General features: G+C 54.8%; 2 protein-coding genes across 3 annotated transcripts in view; both read left to right on the forward strand.

Moving 5' to 3' along the window:
• Positions 1-18,586, forward strand: part of LOC104304271 (protocadherin alpha-C2) — a 212,461-nt gene that overhangs the window by 73,180 nt on the left and 120,695 nt on the right. The window lies entirely within an intron of this gene.
• Positions 15,011-17,949, forward strand: LOC104304280 (protocadherin alpha-6-like). The gene is made up of 2 exons (XM_054168596.1): positions 15,011-17,599; positions 17,923-17,949. Exons 1-2 carry the CDS (start codon positions 15,011-15,013, stop codon positions 17,947-17,949), a joined length of 2,616 nt encoding a protein of 871 aa, XP_054024571.1.

An 18,586-nucleotide genomic window follows, 5' to 3' on the forward strand; every position in this document is an offset into this window, starting at 1 on the left:
GCAGTGGTTGAGACCGCTAAAGGCAGCACGAGCAGAGGAAGAAAAGGAAAAGAGAAATAGGGAAGGAAAAGAAGAGAGAAGAAACATAAGCAAGAAGAAAGAACACAGATGGGTAATAAAATTGAAAGAGAAGGATGGCGTCAGGAAAGAGAAAATAAGAATGTGAGAAAATAGAAAAACAAAAGAGAGATGAAGGAAAAGGAAAATAAAAGAAGGAGGAAGAATGAAAGAAAGGAATCTATGGGAGCGGGAAAAAAAAGAGACAAGAAGAAGAAAATAATAATTTTAAAAAACAGCAGCAACAAAAGTGCTAAAGTTGAAGGCCAGGAGTATCGGAGAGTGGAAAAAGAAAGAAGAAGAATATTAGAACAAACAAAAAACCTAGGAGCAAACAAGGAAAAATAGAGAAAGAAAAAATAAATAAGTAAAAGAAAAATGAAGCGTTAGTGGAAGAGCAGGAAAGTGGTTGAGCGGAGCTGAGCCGCGCGGCTCTAGCGGCACGGTTGGCGGCGGGGAGCATGCGAGGCGGTGGAGCAGCACACGGTGTCGCTGCAGGCTCAGAAACGGCGGCAGAGCGGCTGAGCGGCTCCGCCCCGGTGCGGCGGCGAGTACGTCTCGGGGAGCGGGGGGAGGCGGCGCCGCGCGGGGCCAGGCAGACAGGAGAATCGGTGCTTGCGGAAGAGGCCGGGGAGCCTTGAAGAACCGCGGCGGGGGACCGTGAGCCGCGATGGACCTGCGTTGGGGTCCCGCGGTGCGTCTGGTAGTGCTGGTGCGGACGTGGGCGCTGGTGTCGGGGCAGGTGCGGTACTCGGTGCCGGAGGAAGCCAAGGTCGGGACGGTGGTGGGGCGGCTGCCGCAGGAGCTGGGTCTGGAGGCGGGCGATGCGGAGGCGCGGCGGCTGCGAGTGGTGTGGCAGGGCCGGCGGGCGAGCGTGGAGGTGAGCGGGGCGAGCGGGGCGCTGGTGGTGAGCTCGCGGCTGGACCGGGAGGAGCTGTGCGGGAAGAGCGCTCCGTGCTCGCTGCGCCTGGAGGTGCTGCTGGAGCGGCCGCTGCGCGTCTTCCCTGTGGAGCTGGAGGTGACCGACATTAACGACAACGCCCCGCTCTTCCCCGCCGCACGGAAAAACATCAGTTTATCGGAGAACTCCCCGCCCGGTTCCCGTTTCCCGCTGGAGGGCGCGTCGGATGCAGATATCGGCGCGAACGCTCAGCTCTCCTACACACTCAGCCCCAGCGGGCACTTCAGAATAGAGGAAGAAAACAGCGACTCGCGCAGTAAATCCCTGTTTCTGGTCCTCACAAAACCCTTAGACCGGGAGACGGTGCCTGTGCACCGGTTGGTGCTGACGGCGACTGACGGGGGCAGTCCGTCTCTGACAGGTACAATGGAACTGTTGATCTCGGTGCTGGATGCCAACGACAACGCGCCCCAGTTCAACCAGTCGGTATACAAAGTACATTTGCCCGAAGATGCCTTAGAAGGGACACTTGTGGTGCGAGTAAATGCCACAGATCCGGACTTCGGAAGTAATAGGGAAGTGGTTTATGAAATTGATAATTTTGTTCCTGCCTCAGGTTCAGATCTATTTAGCATTGATGGCAAGAGCGGCGAGATCAGACTGAGAGGAGCTCTGGACTTCGAAACAGTTAGTTTCTACGAGCTACAAATTAAGGCGAAAGATAAGGGGACCCCTCCGCTGTCGGGTCACTGCAAGGTGTTGGTGGAGGTGCTGGACGTGAACGACAACGCGCCCGAGGTGTGGGTGACGTCCCTGTCGGTGCCGGTGCCGGAGGACGCGTCGGTGGGGACGGTGGTGGCGCTGCTGAGCGTGTCGGACCGGGACTCGGGGGCGAACGGGCGAGTGCGGTGCTGGGTGTGGCCGTCGTCGCCGTTCGGTCTGGAGTCGAGGTTCGCGGGGTCGTACTCGCTGGTGCTGCGGGAGGCGCTGGACCGGGAGCGGGTGTCTGCGTACGAGGTGGAGGTGCGTGCGGAGGACGGCGGGCAGCCGGCACTGCGTGGGAATCGCGGAGTGCGTGTGCCGGTGTCCGACGTGAACGACAACGCGCCGTCGTTCTCGCAGGCCGTGTACACGGTGCTGGCGCGGGAGAACAACGCGGCGGGGGCGGAGCTGGCGCGGCTGTGGGCGCGGGACCCGGACGAGGCGGAGAACGGTCGCGTGAGCTACTCGGTGTGGGAGGGCGGCGCCGGGGGCACGTCGTCAGGCGTCGGGTGGCGTCCTGCGTCGAGCTACGTGTCGGTGGACGCGGAGAGCGGTCTCCTGTGGGCGGTGCAGCCGTTGGACTACGAGGAGCTGCAGGTGCTGCAGTTCGAGGTGCGAGCGGTGGACGCGGGGGAGCCGCCGCTGTTCGGCAACGCCACGGTGCAGCTGTTCGTGGTGGACGAGAACGACAACGCGCCCATGCTGCTGCCATCCGCGGGCGTTGGTCCGGGGCTGATTCCGGCATTGGGTCCGGCTGCGGGTGGCATTGTCGGTTCGTCGGTGGAGGCGGCGGCAGGGTCGGAGTCGGAAACGCTGTGGGCGTGGGCTGCGTGGGGCACGCCTGCAGGGCAGGTGGTGGCGAAGATCCGTGCGGTGGACGCAGACTCTGGCTACAACGCGTGGCTGCGGTACGAGGTGTGGGAGCCGCGTGGGAAGGGCCCGTTCCGCGTGGGGCTGTACAGCGGCGAGGTGAGCACGGCGCGGGCGCTGGAGGAGGCGGACGGCCCGCGTCAGAGGCTGGTGATCGTGGTGCGGGACCACGGCGAGCCGTCGCGCTCGGCCACGGCGACGCTGAGCGTGTCGCTGGTGGAGGGCGGCGAGGCGGCGTTGTCGGTCGCGGGGTCGTCGTCTTCGTCGGGTCCGGGTGTGCTATTGCGGGCGGAGGGCGGCTTGTCGGCGGGCGCGGCTTCGGCGACGGCCAACGTGTGGCTGGTGGTTGCGATCTGCGCGGTGTCGAGCGTGTTGGTGCTGGCGCTGGTGCTGTACGGGGCGGCGCGCTGTGCACCGCGGGCGGCGGTGCTGTCGGGTCCCGCTCCGGCGACGCTGGTGTGCGCCAGCGAAGTGGGCAGCTGGTCGTACTCTCAGCGGCAGAGCCGGAGCCTGTGCGTGGCGGAGGGCGCGGGCAAGAGCGACCTGATGGTTTTCAGCCCCAACTTGCCGCCTCCGCTTGCGGTCCCCTCTGCCAAGGATACCTCGCAGCCGGAGCCTTCCTCTATGCTTGACACGGTCAGTGGCCCTCCCTTTTGTGCTTTTTAACTTCTTTCCCTCTTTTCTTTCTTTTCCCCACGAAACCTGAGCCGCCATCGCTCTTCCTGAGACCCCCCCCGGGTAGGAGCTGCTGGGAGCAGAGCTGAGCCCTGGCGTTCTGCCGGCAGTGGGTGCTTAGCGCGTGGTTAAACATCTGAATTAGCCACTGCCTTCCCGTGGAGTTTTATCTCCTGTTGTGAGAAGCCACAACTGGAGTATTGCCGGACCGAACATCGTGGGGCGTCGGCGGCTGTGGTTTTCTCTGTTGGGTGTGAATTGTTCTCCCTGTTTTTTTTGCTGGCGTGTGGCTTTTCCATCCGAGTTTTCTAAAGCATTGATGATGTCGTTCCTTCAGGCACTCTGTAGTGCCTCATTACATTCGCCCTATGCTGACTGTACTGATAGCAGCTGTGGTTTCTTCCCGAAACGTCTGTCCTACTACACATTATTTGTGTTCTGCAAAAAGATGAGGTTCAAGGTAAAAATTAGATGTTCAGGGATTTTTCCCTCTGGTGTAATTTCTCTCTCTTCGGTGTAATTTGTCTGCATCAGAAGCATGATTAATGTAGGAGAGAAAATCTGAGCTTTTCCTGTGCTCCTTTCCCAAGAATGTTGTAACCTTAGGTGCTGGACTAAAATATTCACCCAACAAGACAGGTCCTCCACGACCACAGAGATGGTGTGGTGTACAGAAGCCTCTTTAGGTGTTTTTCTAAGTTATAATCAGTAACCACATGGATAGAGAAGCTCTGTAAATGCTGTAAATGTTTTTCTCAGAAAACAAATCAAAATTAAAACAAAACAAACCAACAAACCCAACAACAAAGAGATAAACAACAACAAAAAAAGCCAGCAAAGCAAAGCAAAACAAAGCAGCGCAAAACAAAGCAATACAAAACAAACAATAGGAAAAACCCAAACCAGACCAAACCAAACCAAAAAACCCACACCAAGACAAAAATGCAAACCAAACCAGAGATAAAAAAGCAAAGAATATAAATCTACAAACCTCCATATCAAATTCTCCTGCACATTCAGTATCTTCTGTTACTTCGGGGTGCTCATCAGTGGTGCCTCTCAGGGCTTGAAGTTAATACTCTCACCATTTACTGCTCTCCTGAAATCACCATTAGAAAGAACATTGCTTCCAAGTTTGCCACATTTCCATCCGAGAGAGCTGAAGGACTGCTCAACCCCATGGGTCAGCTGCAGAGACTCTTCCTGGACCCCATGTATATGCATACACAGACGGCCAGTGTGAGGTTTATGGTGCTGTCACTGAAGGGAAGTGTCTGCAAAAGCTGGAGTACTGGGGTGCCAAAGGAAACTCTGATGTGTCAGGGTGGTGAATGTGGCAGTGCCACTGAATAGGACCTGAGTGATCCTTGAGCAGTGGGAAGACATGTCTGCAGAAATTGGAAATCCTTGGAAAGACCATAGAACATGTAATGAGACAGTAATGGGAGATGATGTGTTTGTCCTGGAGTGGGAAATGGAGGAGTCCTGGAGGAAAGCAGAAGGCAGAATGGGAACAGTGTTTTCTTGCCCAGGATTCTTTTCCAGGCTCCAAGGGTCTGAAGTTAAAGCTCCTCTGGATCTTGAAACAGTTAGATGGTAGTGAAAAACCCATGATATTCTCTGGGATTGTGAAGTGCTACCACCAGAGGTAGTGCCTGATGTAGGCAATGTGTAGGTGAGCTGGGGAGAGATGCAGTCTGCCAAAGTATGTCTGATGGACCTTTCCCCTCTCGCCTTGAGGGAGGTGGTGTGTGAGGATAGTGCTTGAATTTGCTTTCTAGTGTAGTGGTTGGCAGCTATACTAGTTTTTGCAGCCTAATTTCCCCTTGCACTGTTCAATTTGGTAGAGATATGTGTTGTGTTGTCACACATAACTCATTCTGATATCCAGATGGACACAGCAAACCTTCCAGAGCAGATTTCTGTAGCAGAACTTCTCACCCTCAGTTTTTGACTGGAGATCACTTGCATTTCAGCATTTGTTCTTCTCTCCAAGAATAAAGTCTGTATAGACTGGGATCAGAGCTGTCACAGCTCTCATCACAGAATCAATCAAGAACACTACTGCACAGCTTTGTGGCATTTCCATCTGACCTTACCAGAAAGGTGCCAAGCATTCAGGTTCGTGCAGTCAAGAGGAGTCTGGCAGGCATTTGTGGTCTGTGTCCCTCCATGGGGTCTTTGGGCTGATCATGACAAGGTGAGGATGGATGAAGGACTGGGTAACAATCAGAGCAGAGTTTAGAGGGCATGTACTTGCAGTGGAGCAGTGTCTGGCTATTGTGGCAGTGATCCTTTGAGTGGCACAAGATAGGGTCTGGGCATCTCTCAAAGGGAGGGTGATTTTTAATGGGGAAAAGTGTTTCCTCTGGAAATGGGGGTGCTGGGTAAAATATGGTCTGAGTCACTGGGGAAGGACTGGAGAGTTTCCACTTAGCTGGAGAGCCCATTTCCATGTGCTGTAGGGCAGAGGATGCTGGGAGAAATCCTCAGGAAAGCTCCAGCAGACTTGCATGGGATCCTCTCAGGACCTCCAGAAGTTCTTCACATCTTTGTGCCCTATTTTGCTTCATGGTATTGCTCCTTGTGAAGGTCCTTGTGAAGAGTCATATGGACTCTCAGTCAGTTAGGTTTGATGTAGAATGGTGCTGGTCATGTGGAAGCTCTTCCAAATTTTGATTATGGAGTTAGCAGCCTTCTCTGAATGTGTCCTCAGTCATCACTCCGATCTTAGTCTGACTAGAGAGAGACAGAAATGCTCTCTGTATTCATGAAGTTGGCACACCTTGTTACAGTAGAATGGAATGGGACCCTTTGGGTTTCTTCACCCTCTTACCAAAACCACTCACAGCTTTGTTGTTTCTTCTCTCCCTCTGGCAATGCTTTGGTAGCAGTGGATGAGATGAAGACCAATGCCATTTGGTAGCTGTTGGGTGGCAGAGCCTCAGACAGCTGGTCATCAATGTCAGGGTGGCTTTTCCCTTGAGCTGACAGTGACATTAAGAGAATGTTCTTAGCTTTCAGTGTCCCTCCTGCTTCCTGTGATAGAAACGCTTACAGGAGTGCCGTGCACTGTCCAATGACTTCAAGGCCTTTGCAGAACATGGCTCATTTTCTCCTATCCATCTTCTCAAGAAATCTTCCCAATGGTGTTATCATAACATTAATGTGAAATGTTAAAACTGAGTCCCCTCCCATGAAAATGTTTCTTTTCTGAAGAATAAATGAGTGATGCTACAGGTAAGTTGCTCCCACATGAAGAAGATGAGTCTGAGAGTCAGGTGCACTTTTATTCCTGCTTAGTCCTGGTGTCATCCTCTTGGCTTGACTCAGTGTTGACTGGATTTGGAACAGGGCTTGATGATCCTAGTGGGTCCCTTCCAGTTTGAGGTATTCCACGGCTGGACCAGGTAAGCACTGCTCTAATTCCTTCTTTGCTGCTTCCAGGCACAGTGTGAGTAGGTGGCAGCAAGCATGGATGGAGGAGGGACCACAATGTGTTTCTCAGAGTGAATGTGATGGGTGCTGAGGGGATGTTCCCAGTGAAACTAGTACATGGTGTGACCTTTGTGGCTTTTGATGCATGGCTCAGGCTAATGAATAAGCAGCATTCTGTGGGGACTAATGACCCTGGGTATGGGGGCTCTTGGTGTGTTGTTCTGGCAGAGTATGCCAGCCTGAAAGGGAGAGCAAGAACCTGACGGTCATCTTGCATCTGGATAAATGAGGCCAGAAGGCACTTCATAACAGTACATGAAGAGGGCTTAGGTCCTGTGGCTGTTTCATGCTTTTTCACATTGGTAAAGAGTTAGTGTGCTGGGCTGTGACGCGTTTGATTTCCCAAAAGGAAGACTCCCTTCATCGGAGCCTATTTGTGCAGATAACCAAGTACCAGGGGCTTGGTCTTCTGCTTCAGAGGGTGGTGGCTTCTGTTCCTTCAGAGGATGGAGGCTGAAGGGTGTGGTCTCCTGCCAGAAGGGGACCTGCAGGGGGAGTCTGTCTTGCATAGACTGGAAGAAAGAAGGAAGGTTCTTCATTGTCTGGAGAGATAGAAGGTGTCAGGGAAGAGAAATGAGAGATTGTATCAAAGGAGTCACCGTCCCTGGAGGTGTTCAAGAAATGTGTGGCCATGGCATTTTGGGTCATGGCTTAATGGCCATGGTGGTATTGGGTTGATGGTTAAATCAATTATCTTAGAGGTCTTTTGCAACCAAAGCAATTCTGTGGTTCTATGATGTGTCCATGCTTCAAGGCAAGAGTGACATAATCACATAGAAAATGTGCTGTTTAAGGAGGCAGAACAAAGGCAAAGAGAGAAGAAGAGAAAAGGGCATAACAGGGAAGAGAACATGAGGAGAAAAAAGGGAAAGAATAGACTGAAGGAATAAGGGAGCAGTGCAGAGGAAGAAAAAGAAGGATGAAGGCAGCATCAGAAAGAAAGAAGGGAGAGAAAACGAGACATGAGAAACGAATTTATCAGCATGCAGCAAGGTTGTCACTGTACACAGAAATGTGCTGAGGCAGACAAAGGAAAGAGAAGATAAAGAAAAAGAAAGATGCAATGAATAATTGAGGAGGGAAGATGACAAAAAGAAGAAAGCAGAGAAACCGTAAGGAAGATGATCAGCATCCACCGAACTTACCTTCAGCCCGTGAATACAGTTGGTCCCTAAGAACCTCCTCCCTGACTAGAGAACCGCTCTCCGGAGACGATGTCCCCTTATCAATGCTGATGTCCGGTAGTTAAGACTGATGGCTCCGACTTTGCGAGTTTCCGCCGTGGCACAGGAGGTGGCTGGGGGGCGAGAAAGGGGTTAATTAGAGAGGCGATGGAAAGATAAGGAAAGGGGGGAGACTAAACCAAGGAGAGCAGAGCAAGAAATGAAAGGAATCCGAAGAAAAGAGACGAAGAAGAGAGACGGTGGAAGAGAGAGAAAAAGAAAGATATAAAGGTAGAGCAGGGGACAGGAAGAAATAGATGGAATAAAGAAAGACGGATATCAATAAATACGTCTTTTTTCCCTTCCATTTTCTTTGAATATGTAAATCAATAAATATTAAAACAAAATCCCCACACGCGGTCGGTTTCAGTCATCATGCGAGGTGGCACACGGTGTCGCTGCAGGCTCAGAAACAGCGGCCGAGCGGCTCAGCGGCTCCGCCCCGGTGCGGCGGCGAGCACAGCGGAGAGAGCAAGGGAACGGCTCGGGGCCCGGCAGACCGCAGAACCGGTGGTTGCGGAAGAGGCCGGGAAGCCTTGCGGAACCGCGGCGGGAACCGTGAACGGCGATGGACCTGAGCTGGGGTCCCGCGGTGCGTCTGATGGTGCTGGTGCGGACGTGGGCGCTGGTGTCAGGGCAGGTGCGGTACTCGGTGCCGGAGGAAGCCAAGGTCGGGACGGTGGTGGGGCGGCTGCCGCAGGAGCTAGGTCTGGAAGCGGGCGATGCGGAGGCGCGGCAGCTGCGTGGGGTGTGGCAGGGCCGGCGGGCGAGCGTGGAGGTGAGCGGGGCGAGCGGGGCGCTGGTGGTGAGCTCGCGGCTGGACCGGGAGGAGCTGTGCGGGAAGAGCGCTCCGTGCTCGCTGCGCCTGGAGGTGCTGCTGGAGCGGCCGCTGCGCGTCTTCCCTGTGGAGCTGGAGGTGACCGACATTAACGACAACGCCCCGCTCTTCCCCGCCGCACGGAAAAACATCAGCATCGCGGAAGTCACCACGGTACCGGGCTCCCGTTTCCCGCTGGAGGGCGCGTCGGATGCAGATATCGGCGCGAACGCTCAGCTCTCCTACACACTCAGCCCCAGCGAGCACTTCCGACTGGATTTACAAAAAACCGATGAGGACGGTGATTCCTTATTCCTGGTCCTCACGAAAGCTCTAGATCGGGAGAATCTGTCTGTGCACCGGTTGGTGCTGACGGCGAGTGACGCGGGGCGGCCCTCGCTAACAGGCACGATGGAACTGGTGATCTTAGTGCTGGACACCAACGACAATATCCCTCAGTTCAACCAGTCAATGTATAAGGTGCAGCTGCCGGAAAATACAGAACGTGGTGCTTTGGTGATCAAATTGAACGCCACAGACTTGGATGAGGGAACAAACGGCAATATCGTGTACTCTCTTCAAAAGCTGTTCCCACAGGAGGGGAGAGAAGTTTTCGAGATCGACAGAAAGAGCGGAGAGATCCGTCTAAGGGGAGACTTGGACTTTGAGGATGTTGGTCTCTATCGCCTGCAAGTGGATGCAGGAGATCAAGGAAATCCGCCGCAGCTGGGTCACTGCAAGGTGTTAGTGGAGGTGCTGGACGTGAACGACAACGCGCCCGAGGTGTGGGTGACGTCCCTGTCGGTGCCGGTGCCGGAGGACGCGTCGGTGGGGACGGTGGTGGCGCTGCTGAGCGTGTCGGACCGGGACTCGGGGGCGAACGGGCGAGTGAGGTGCTGGGTGTGGCCGTCGTCGCCGTTCGGTCTGGAGTCGAGGTTCGCGGGGTCGTACTCGCTGGTGCTGCGGGAGGCGCTGGACCGGGAGCGGGTGTCTGCGTACGAGGTGGAGGTGCGTGCGGAGGACGGCGGGCAGCCGGCGCTGCGTGCGAAGCGGGGTGTGCATGTGCCGGTGTCCGACGTGAACGACAACGCGCCGTCGTTCTCGCAGGCCGTGTACACGGTGCTGGCGCGGGAGAACAACGCGGCGGGGGCGGAGCTGGCGCGGCTGTGGGCGCGGGACCCGGACGAGGCGGAGAACGGCCGCGTGAGCTACTCGGTGTGGGAAGGCGGCACGGGGGCCATGTCGTCAGGCGTCGGGTGGCGTCCTGCGTCGAGCTACGTGTCGGTGGACGCGGAGAGCGGTCGTCTGTGGGCGGTGCAGCCGTTGGACTACGAGGAGCTGCAGGTGCTGCAGTTCGAGGTGCGAGCGGTGGACGCGGGGGAGCCGCCGCTGTTCGGCAATGCCACGGTGCAGGTGTTCGTGGTGGACGAGAACGACAACGCGCCGATGCTGCTGCCTCCCGCGGGCGGCGGTCCGGGGCTGGTTCCGTTTGAGGGTGGCGTTGTCGGAGCATCGGTGGAAGCAGCAACGGGGTCGGAGTCTGAGACACTGTGGGCGTGGGCGTCGTGGGGGTCGCCTGCAGGGCAGGTGGTGGCGAAGATCCGTGCGGTGGACGCGGACTCGGGCTACAACGCGTGGCTGCGGTACGAGGTGTGGGAGCCGCGTGGGAAGGGCCCGTTCCGCGTGGGGCTGTACAGCGGCGAGGTGAGCACGGCGCGGGCGCTGGAGGAGGCGGACGGCCCGCGTCAGAGGCTGGTGATCGTGGTGCGGGACCACGGCGAGCCGTCGCGCTCGGCCACGGCGACGCTGAGCTTGTCGCTCGTGGAAGGCGGCGAGGCGGCACTGTTGGGCGCGGGGTCGTCGTCTTCGTCGGGGCTGGGTGTGCTGTCGGTGGCGGAGGGCGGCTTGGCAGCGGGCGCGGCTTCGGCGACAGCCAACGTGTGGCTGGTGGTGGCGATCTGCGTCGTGTCGAGCGTGTTGGTGCTGGCGCTGGTGCTGTACGGGGCGGCGCGCTGTGCGCCGCGGGCGGCGGTGCTGTCGGGTCCCGCTCCGGCGACGCTGGTGTGCGCCAGCGAAGTGGGCAGCTGGTCGTACTCGCAGCGGCAGAGCCGGAGCCTGTGCGTGGCGGAGGGCGCGGGCAAGAGCGACCTGATGGTTTTCAGCCCCAACTTGCCGCCTCCGCCTGCGGTCCCCGCGGCCAAGGACACCTCGCAGCCGCAACCGACGTCTTTGCTGGACACGGTCAGTGCCCCTCCCTTTCCTTTTTCTCCACCCATCTTCTTACCCAACCTTTCTTGCTTGCCCTCGCAGCCCAAGACTCCTCCTCTCTCGCCCTTCTGGCGTCTCCCCTGTCGTGTGGGATGCCAGAGACAGTCTGTGGGAGGGACTTGAGGGAGGCTTTATTTTAGTGCTTACTCGAAGTTCATTGTGTCTTGTGGCTTTTCAAGCTCGTTTTGTCCTGCAGTGTTTGCTGTTATTTTTCACTTGGATTGGAGGTTTGGGAGCTGTTCTTCATCCATTTTCGTGGCATCCTGTCCCCAATGCAATTACCGTGTTGTGATCGTTTGCTACTTTCTAAATGAGGTGTGACAGGGTGGGTTGCTTTGTTCTCTAGCACCTCGTTATCTCGAGCAGATGGGGAGATCAAGCGCATTAACTGTGATCACATGATGGTACTTCTGCCTGAAAAAACTTCTATCGTGTTCCCTTTTAGTCTGTTTTGTGGGGCTGGTAGGGTTTTGTTCATTTGATTTACATTTCTTTTTAACACGAGGAGATATTGCTGTAATTGAAGCTGCTCTGAATCTATGATCATTTTCCTGGCTACTTCTGATCTCTTCTTGTTTCCACTTTCCTTGTTACCATATTAAAGACAAGAGGGCCTCTGGAAAGTATTCAGAGGTTTGGTGAACCTTCTCTTTCTGCAAATATGGATGAAATGCGCTTTTCTTCCTTGGTCTTTTCATAGGCACAGAGACAGACCAGTGCATATTTATGTCACTGAGTTCCCTCTGCCAAAGATGTCATTTCAGTGCCTTAATCAGAAGTCTGTCCTCCTTTTTGATTTTCTTCTGAAACAGAGGTCATGGAAGGTGTCCATAGCTGGTATTCTGAGCTCTGCTTTGTTCACCTTCCATGTGTATGTTAGATTGTGGAATACTACAGAATGACTATGAACATGGAAGCGATTATAGAAGCATTTCATGTTGCCCCTTTTCAAGTATGATGCAGGTGTACTTCCCAACACAGAGCACTTAATATCTGAAGAGCATGAACCAAGGTAGGTGTGAAACCTGTGCATCTGTAGTGGTGTGTTAGGCCGGATGTGTTGTCACAGGACTTGATTTTGGTGGGCAAATGTATTTGCAGAAGCACCACGGCTATGATTCCTGACTGCTGAATCCAAGCACTCTGCAGTGGTAGCCTTTGCATTTCCTTATTTTTATTTGTTTTCCTTCTTCCTGAGAAAGCTTTAAAAAATAAATGGTTATTTTGTATTTTGTTGTTTGCCTTGTGGTAATCATGTGTATATGAAGTGGGGTGACACTGTCAGCAAGTTTGCTGATGACAGAATGGTGGGTGGAGTGCCTGTCAGACCAGAAGGTTGTGCTGCTATTCAGCGAGGCTAGGACAGGCTGAGAGCTGGGCAGGGAGAAATCTGACGAAGTTCAACAAGGGCAAGTGTAGAGTCTTGCACCTGGGAAGAGCAACTCCAGTATAGGCTGGGGATGGACCTGCTGGAGAGCAGCGAAGGCGAAAGGGACCTGGGGGTTCTGGTGGATAGAGGGATGACCACGAGCCAGCAATGTGCTCTTATGGCCAAGAAGGCCAGTGCCATTCTGGGGAGGATTAGAAGGGATGTGACCAGTAGGTTGAGAGAGGTTCTCCTCCCCCTCTATTCTGCACTGGTAAGGCTGCATCTGGAATATTGTGTCCAGTTCTGGGCCCCTCAGTTCAGGAAAGACAGTGAGCTGCTTGAGAGAGTCCAGTGCAGAGCCACGAGGATGATTAAGGGAATGGAGCATCTGCATGAGGAGAGACTGAAGGAGCTGAGGGCTCTGTAGCTTAGAGGAGAAGACACTGAGAAGTGACCTCATCGATGTTTATAAATATGTAAAATGTGAGCCCCAAGAGTATGGAGCCACACTCTGCTCAGTGGTGCCCAGGGACAGGACAAGGAGCAATGGTGGAAGTTGAGGGATAGGAAGTTTCATATAAATATGAGGCAATTTTTTTCCCCTGTGAGGATGACAGAACACTGGAGCAGGCTGCCCAGGGTGGGTTGTGGAGTCTCCCTCTCTGGAGATACTAAAAACTTGCCTCTATGCATTCCTGTGTAATCTGGTGTAGGTGATCCTGCTCAGGCAGGGGGGTTGGACTGGATGAACTTTCGAGGTCCTTTCCAGCCCCTGAAATTCTGTGATTCTTTGACATGTGACACTCCTAATTCCCCCACAAGCAGCATGGTTTAGTTCGCCTGTCTCAGGAGATGTGTCAGCAATTGTGAGTGAGAGCCTCGCTGGCAAATACTGTTGAATGCTTGATGCCAATGGCCGCTTACCACCATGGTGGTTCACTCTCTTTTAGTCTCTTTGAATGAGGTTTAACTCAAGGGCTTAATTTCTGTTTCTGCTTTCATGGCAGTGGGTACAGAAGCCCAGCTGATACAGCAGGGATCTGGGAAGCTAAACAAAACTTGTTTGCTTTTCCAGCCCTGCTTCCCTGGAATTGTGAACAGTGATTCTTGAACAGCCCCCTAACAATGAAGACCTAGAAATAAACCAAGCTCACTGTTTTAATGGTGAAAGGTGTAATTAAAGGTGACCTGTCAACAGCCCTACCTGGACTTTTTTTAGCATTGGGTATCTTAATTTTGTTTTAACCTCCTGTTGCATCGATGCTTCTATGGGACAACCATCAACTCACTGTTGTGTGAAGTCATCTGTTCCATGTTGCTGCCTGGCCTGAGTGGTAGGACAACAGCAAGCAGCTTCGTGGAGAAGATGCCCTGGTGTGTTTCTATCAGTGGTGGAGCCTGGGAACATGTAAGAAAAATTGTGCCTAGCCAGAGATGTGCTGTGACCCTTTTGAGTTGTCCTCAGTTATTTTTTGGGTGGATGATGTCTTGTATCATGCAGCCCCTCATCTCCATCAGTAATGAGTCTGTGGTGAGTGCCAACCTGCCTGAAAAGGTAAGAAAGAATTTGTCATTCATTGTGCAGCTCCATTAAGGGCATAAAACTATCAGGAAACACTTTGCTGGGATACATAAGGACAACTGGAGACTTCAGGTTCCCTTCCAAGAGGGTTTGAGAGTTATGTTTAGACTGACACTTAGAGAGTCACTGATGGAGTTGGAACTCTTTGGAATTTGTATTAATTGCTGGTTTCTTAGGTTGGATCTACACATCAGAAGGTAAACCTTGTCTAATGGACACAGATATTCACTATAATATGATGTCCTTGGTATTATGTCCTGTAAGAAAATTGAACTCATGGGATTGCTCAGCCACATCACTATCACAAATCCAAGGAAAAACAGTTTCTGTTTGGTTTTAGTGTTGCTGCAAGAGACACAAATAAATTCCATGTGAATCTACGTCTTCTGGAGACCTATTTTCCATCCATGAGAGACCAGGGGTACAGTCTTCTGCTGCAGAGGAAACTGAAATTCTCATCTCAAAGAAAGAAATGAATGAGGAAACTGAATTATACCATCTCAGCAACTGTAGGGAAGATGAAAACGAGATTAAAAGTTGAATAGCCTTTTTACCACAAAGTATAGAGAGAAGAGAAGAGAAGAGAAGAGAAGAGAAGAGAAGAGAAGAGAAGAGAAGAGAAGAGAAGAGAAGAGAAGAGAAGAGAAGAGAAGAGAAGAGAAGAGAAGAGAAGAGAAGAGAAGAGAGAAGCAGCAATTATTACATTTTTTGAGGAAGGGAAATGTTATGAAGGGAAACTGAAGTTGTCGGTCAGTGGAGCTTAGCAATAGCTCTTCCCTTACTGGGCGAACTCAGCGGCGGAGAGCCGCGGCCGCACACCAGGTGTCGCTGTTGGCCGCGAAGGCGACGTGAACTCGTTGAAGCGGGGAGCGGCAGCTCCTCCCCGAGCCGCTGTCGCGGCGGCGTCACTGAGCGGCGGTACTGGAGCGGCGTGAGGATGAAGGATGCGGCGGGCAGGGCCGGGCAGGGCCGGGCGGGGCAGCGGTGAATGGAGAAGGCCCCCGTCTCTGAGAGCAGGCCATTAAGGCAGGCATCCAGGCAGCGGCGTAGAGCCGTGCGGGGCCCGGCGGCGATGGAGATGGATGCGCGTTGGGGTCCCGCGGTACGGCTGCTAGTGCTGGTGCGGGCCTGGGCGCTGGTGTCGGGGCAGGTGCGGTATTCGGTGCCGGAGGAAGCTAAGACCGGGACGGTGGTGGGCCGGCTGTGGCAGGAGCTGGGTCTGGAGGCGGGCGATGCGGAGGCGCGTCAGCTGCGTGTGGTGTGGCAGGGCCGGCGGGCGAGCGTGGAGGTGAGCGGGGCGAGCGGGGCGCTGGTGGTGAGCTCGCGGCTGGACCGGGAGGAGCTGTGCGGGAAGAGCGCTCCGTGCTCGCTGCGCCTGGAGGTGCTGCTGGAGCGGCCGCTGCGCGTCTTCCCTGTGGAGCTGGAGGTGACCGACATTAACGACAACGCCCCGCGCTTCCCCGTAAACGAAGAAGCCTTTAACATCGCGGAGCTGTCGCTGCCGGGTTCCCGTTTCCCGCTGGAGGGCGCGTCGGATGCAGATATCGGCGCGAACGCGGAGCTCTCCTACACACTTAGCCCCAGCGAGCACTTCCGATTGGATCATCAGAGAAATGATGACCAGAGCGACTCTTTGGCTCTTATTCTAACAAAACCACTGGATCGAGAGAGGGTGCCTGTGCACCGATTGATTCTGACTGCAACTGACGGGGGCCGGCCATCACTGACGGGCACGATGGAGCTGGTGATCACGGTGCTGGACGCGAATGACAATGCTCCCCAGTTCAACCAGTCGGTGTATAAAATTAAAGTGTTAGAAGGGTCAGAAGTTGGAACTCTGTTAATCACTCTCAGTGCCACGGATTTGGACGAAGGGAGCAACAGTGATATTATGTATTTATTTAGCAGGCGAGTTGCTGCTCAAGTTAAAGAAATGTTCAGTGTTGACGAAAACAAAGGGGAACTGAGACTGCAGGGGAAATTAGACTATGAAGAAATGGATAATTACGAGATTACAATAGAAGCGAGAGATAAGGGGACACCCCCGCTGTCGGGTCACTGCAAGGTGTTGTTGGAGGTGCTGGACGTGAACGACAACGCGCCCGAGGTGTGGGTGACGTCCCTGTCGGTGCCGGTGCCGGAGGACGCGTCGGTGGGGACGGTGGTGGCGCTGCTGAGCGTGTCGGACCGGGACTCGGGGGCGAACGGGCGAGTGCGGTGCTGGGTGTGGCCGTCGTCGCCGTTCGGTCTGGAGTCGAGGTTCGCGGGGTCGTACTCGCTGGTGCTGCGGGAGGCGCTGGACCGGGAGCGGGTGTCTGCGTACGAGGTGGAGGTGCGTGCGGAGGACGGCGGGCAGCCGGCGCTGCGTGGGAGTCGCGGAGTGCGTGTGCCGGTGTCCGACGTGAACGACAACGCGCCGTCGTTCTCGCAGGCCGTGTACACGGTGCTGGCGCGGGAGAACAACGCGGCGGGGGCGGAGCTGGCGCGGCTGTGGGCGCGGGACCCGGACGAGGCGGAGAACGGTCGCGTGAGCTACTCGGTGTGGGAGGGCGGCACGGGGGCCACGTCGTCAGGCGGCGGGTGGCGTCCTGCATCGAGCTACGTGTCGGTGGACGCGGAGAGTGGTCGTCTGTGGGCGGTGCGGCCGTTGGACTACGAGGAACTGCAGGTGCTGCAGTTCGAGGTGCGAGCGGTGGACGCGGGGGAGCCGCCGCTGTTCGGCAACGCCACGGTGCAGCTCTTCGTGGTGGACGAGAACGACAACGCGCCCATGCTGCTACCGCCCGCGGGCGGCGGCCCGGGGCTGGTTCCGTTTGTGGGTGGCGTTGTCGGAGCATCGGTGGAAGCAGCGACGGGGTCGGAGTCGGAGACGCTGTGGGCGTGGGCGACATGGGGGTCGCCTGCAGGGCAGGTGGTGGCGAAGATCCGTGCTGTGGACGCGGACTCGGGCTACAACGCGTGGCTGCGGTACGAGGTGTGGGAGCCGCGTGGGAAGGGCCCGTTCCGCGTGGGGCTGTACAGCGGCGAGGTGAGCACGGCGCGGGCGCTGGAGGAGGCGGACGGCCCGCGTCAGAGGCTGGTGATCGTGGTGCGGGACCACGGCGAGCCGTCGCGCTCGGCCACGGCGACACTGAGCGTGTCGCTGGTGGAGGGCGGCGAGGCGGCGCTGTCGGTCGCGGGGTCGTCGTCTTCCTCGAGGCTGGGTGTGCTGTCGGTGGCGGAGGGCAGCTTGGCAGCGGGCGCGGCTTCGTCGTCGGCCAACGTGTGGCTGGTGGTGGCCATCTGCGCGGTGTCGAGCCTGCTGGTGCTGGCACTGGTGCTGTACGGCGTGGCGCGCTGTGCGCCGCGGGCGGCGGTGCTATCGGGTCCCTCTCCGGCGACGCTAGTGTGCGCCAGCGAAGTGGGCAGCTGGTCGTACTCTCAGCGGCAGAGCCGGAGCCTGTGCGTGGCGGAAGGAGCAGGCAAGAGCGACCTCATTGTTTTTACCCCTAATCTGCCACCGCCGCCTCCCGGCCCCGTTGCAGAAAATGGTTCTGTTGGCAATGGGCTGTCTCCTTCCCCGCTCTCTTCAAGCATGGTAAGTGTATTCGTCAATGTGTATTTTTCTTCTCTTGTCTAGTTTTACCCGCCTGATACTTTTCATGGTTTATCCACCTGTTACTGCCTCTTTTCTGGATTATTAGTTTTACCTAAGTTGTTATGACCTTGTCTTGCTTTTGCATGTAACTTTAGTGATCTACATCAGACAATCATGTTCGCCTTTCGAGATCTTATTGATCATTTTTAATTTTAGTTTTATGTCTATTTCATTCATAATTTTATGTCACCTTTTCTTGTTTTACTTCTTCATTCGCAGAGCATATTGGCATTATGATTTTTTTTTCCTCCTCTCTCTGCTAGGCATCTAATGGCAGTAGTGGATGTTAGCGGGTCTCTTATTTCCCTTTTGTAGTGCTTTTGAAGGTGTGAAAACAGCTGACAGGTGATTAAGAGCTTGGGAGTTCCTTCGGGGTCGCTATGATTAGGGTGCTAAATGTCTTTGGAAGCCGGAGTGATTACAATTGGGTTGATGAAGATTGTTATGATGAAGTGTGCTCGTTTGAAACTTAGTGGGTTTGGATTTCGCCACGCTTAAGAAGCTGAAATACATATGTAGAGAGAATTGTGGGCTGCAGTGAGAATAAATTTGGAGGTCGCGAGAACCATTTCACCTCTGGAAGTTCATTAGAAACGTGGGGAAAGTGCGGGGAGATACGGGATGCTTCACGATAAAGTGGAAAAATGAGGGACGGAGTGCTCCCGACCTCCTTGGGCCCCTCCTCACGACTCGATCCTGCTCTCTGTAGCGTTGTGGAATCGTTCGTACCCCGTCTACCCCTACCCTAACGTCGAATGTAGGTGGGAGTCGTGAAAGGGTGGGAGAGTGGTCAAGGGAAAAGTTGAAGGAAGACCTATCTGTAGTATTGAATAGTCCAGGGGTGGTAGATTGAAAACCTCTGCTTCACCCATCAGGAAAGCAGAAGAAGCAGAAAACCAGCTTGTTCTGCTAGAAAAAAACCGTTTC

This window comes from Dryobates pubescens, chromosome 16, assembly GCF_014839835.1.
Source record: "Dryobates pubescens isolate bDryPub1 chromosome 16, bDryPub1.pri, whole genome shotgun sequence".
Taxonomy (NCBI): domain Eukaryota; kingdom Metazoa; phylum Chordata; class Aves; order Piciformes; family Picidae; genus Dryobates; species Dryobates pubescens.

What these genes read in the sequence shown, in the direction of transcription:
- LOC104304280 (XM_054168596.1), top strand. Translation starts at nt 15,011, where the DNA reads ATGGAGAAGGCCCCCGTCTCTGAGAGCAGGCCATTAAGGCAGGCATCC. An exon ending in CCCCGCTCTCTTCAAGCATG is followed by an intron (nt 17,600 to 17,922) that starts GTAAGTGTATTC and finishes TCTCTCTGCTAG; the next exon opens with GCATCTAATGGCAGTAGTGG.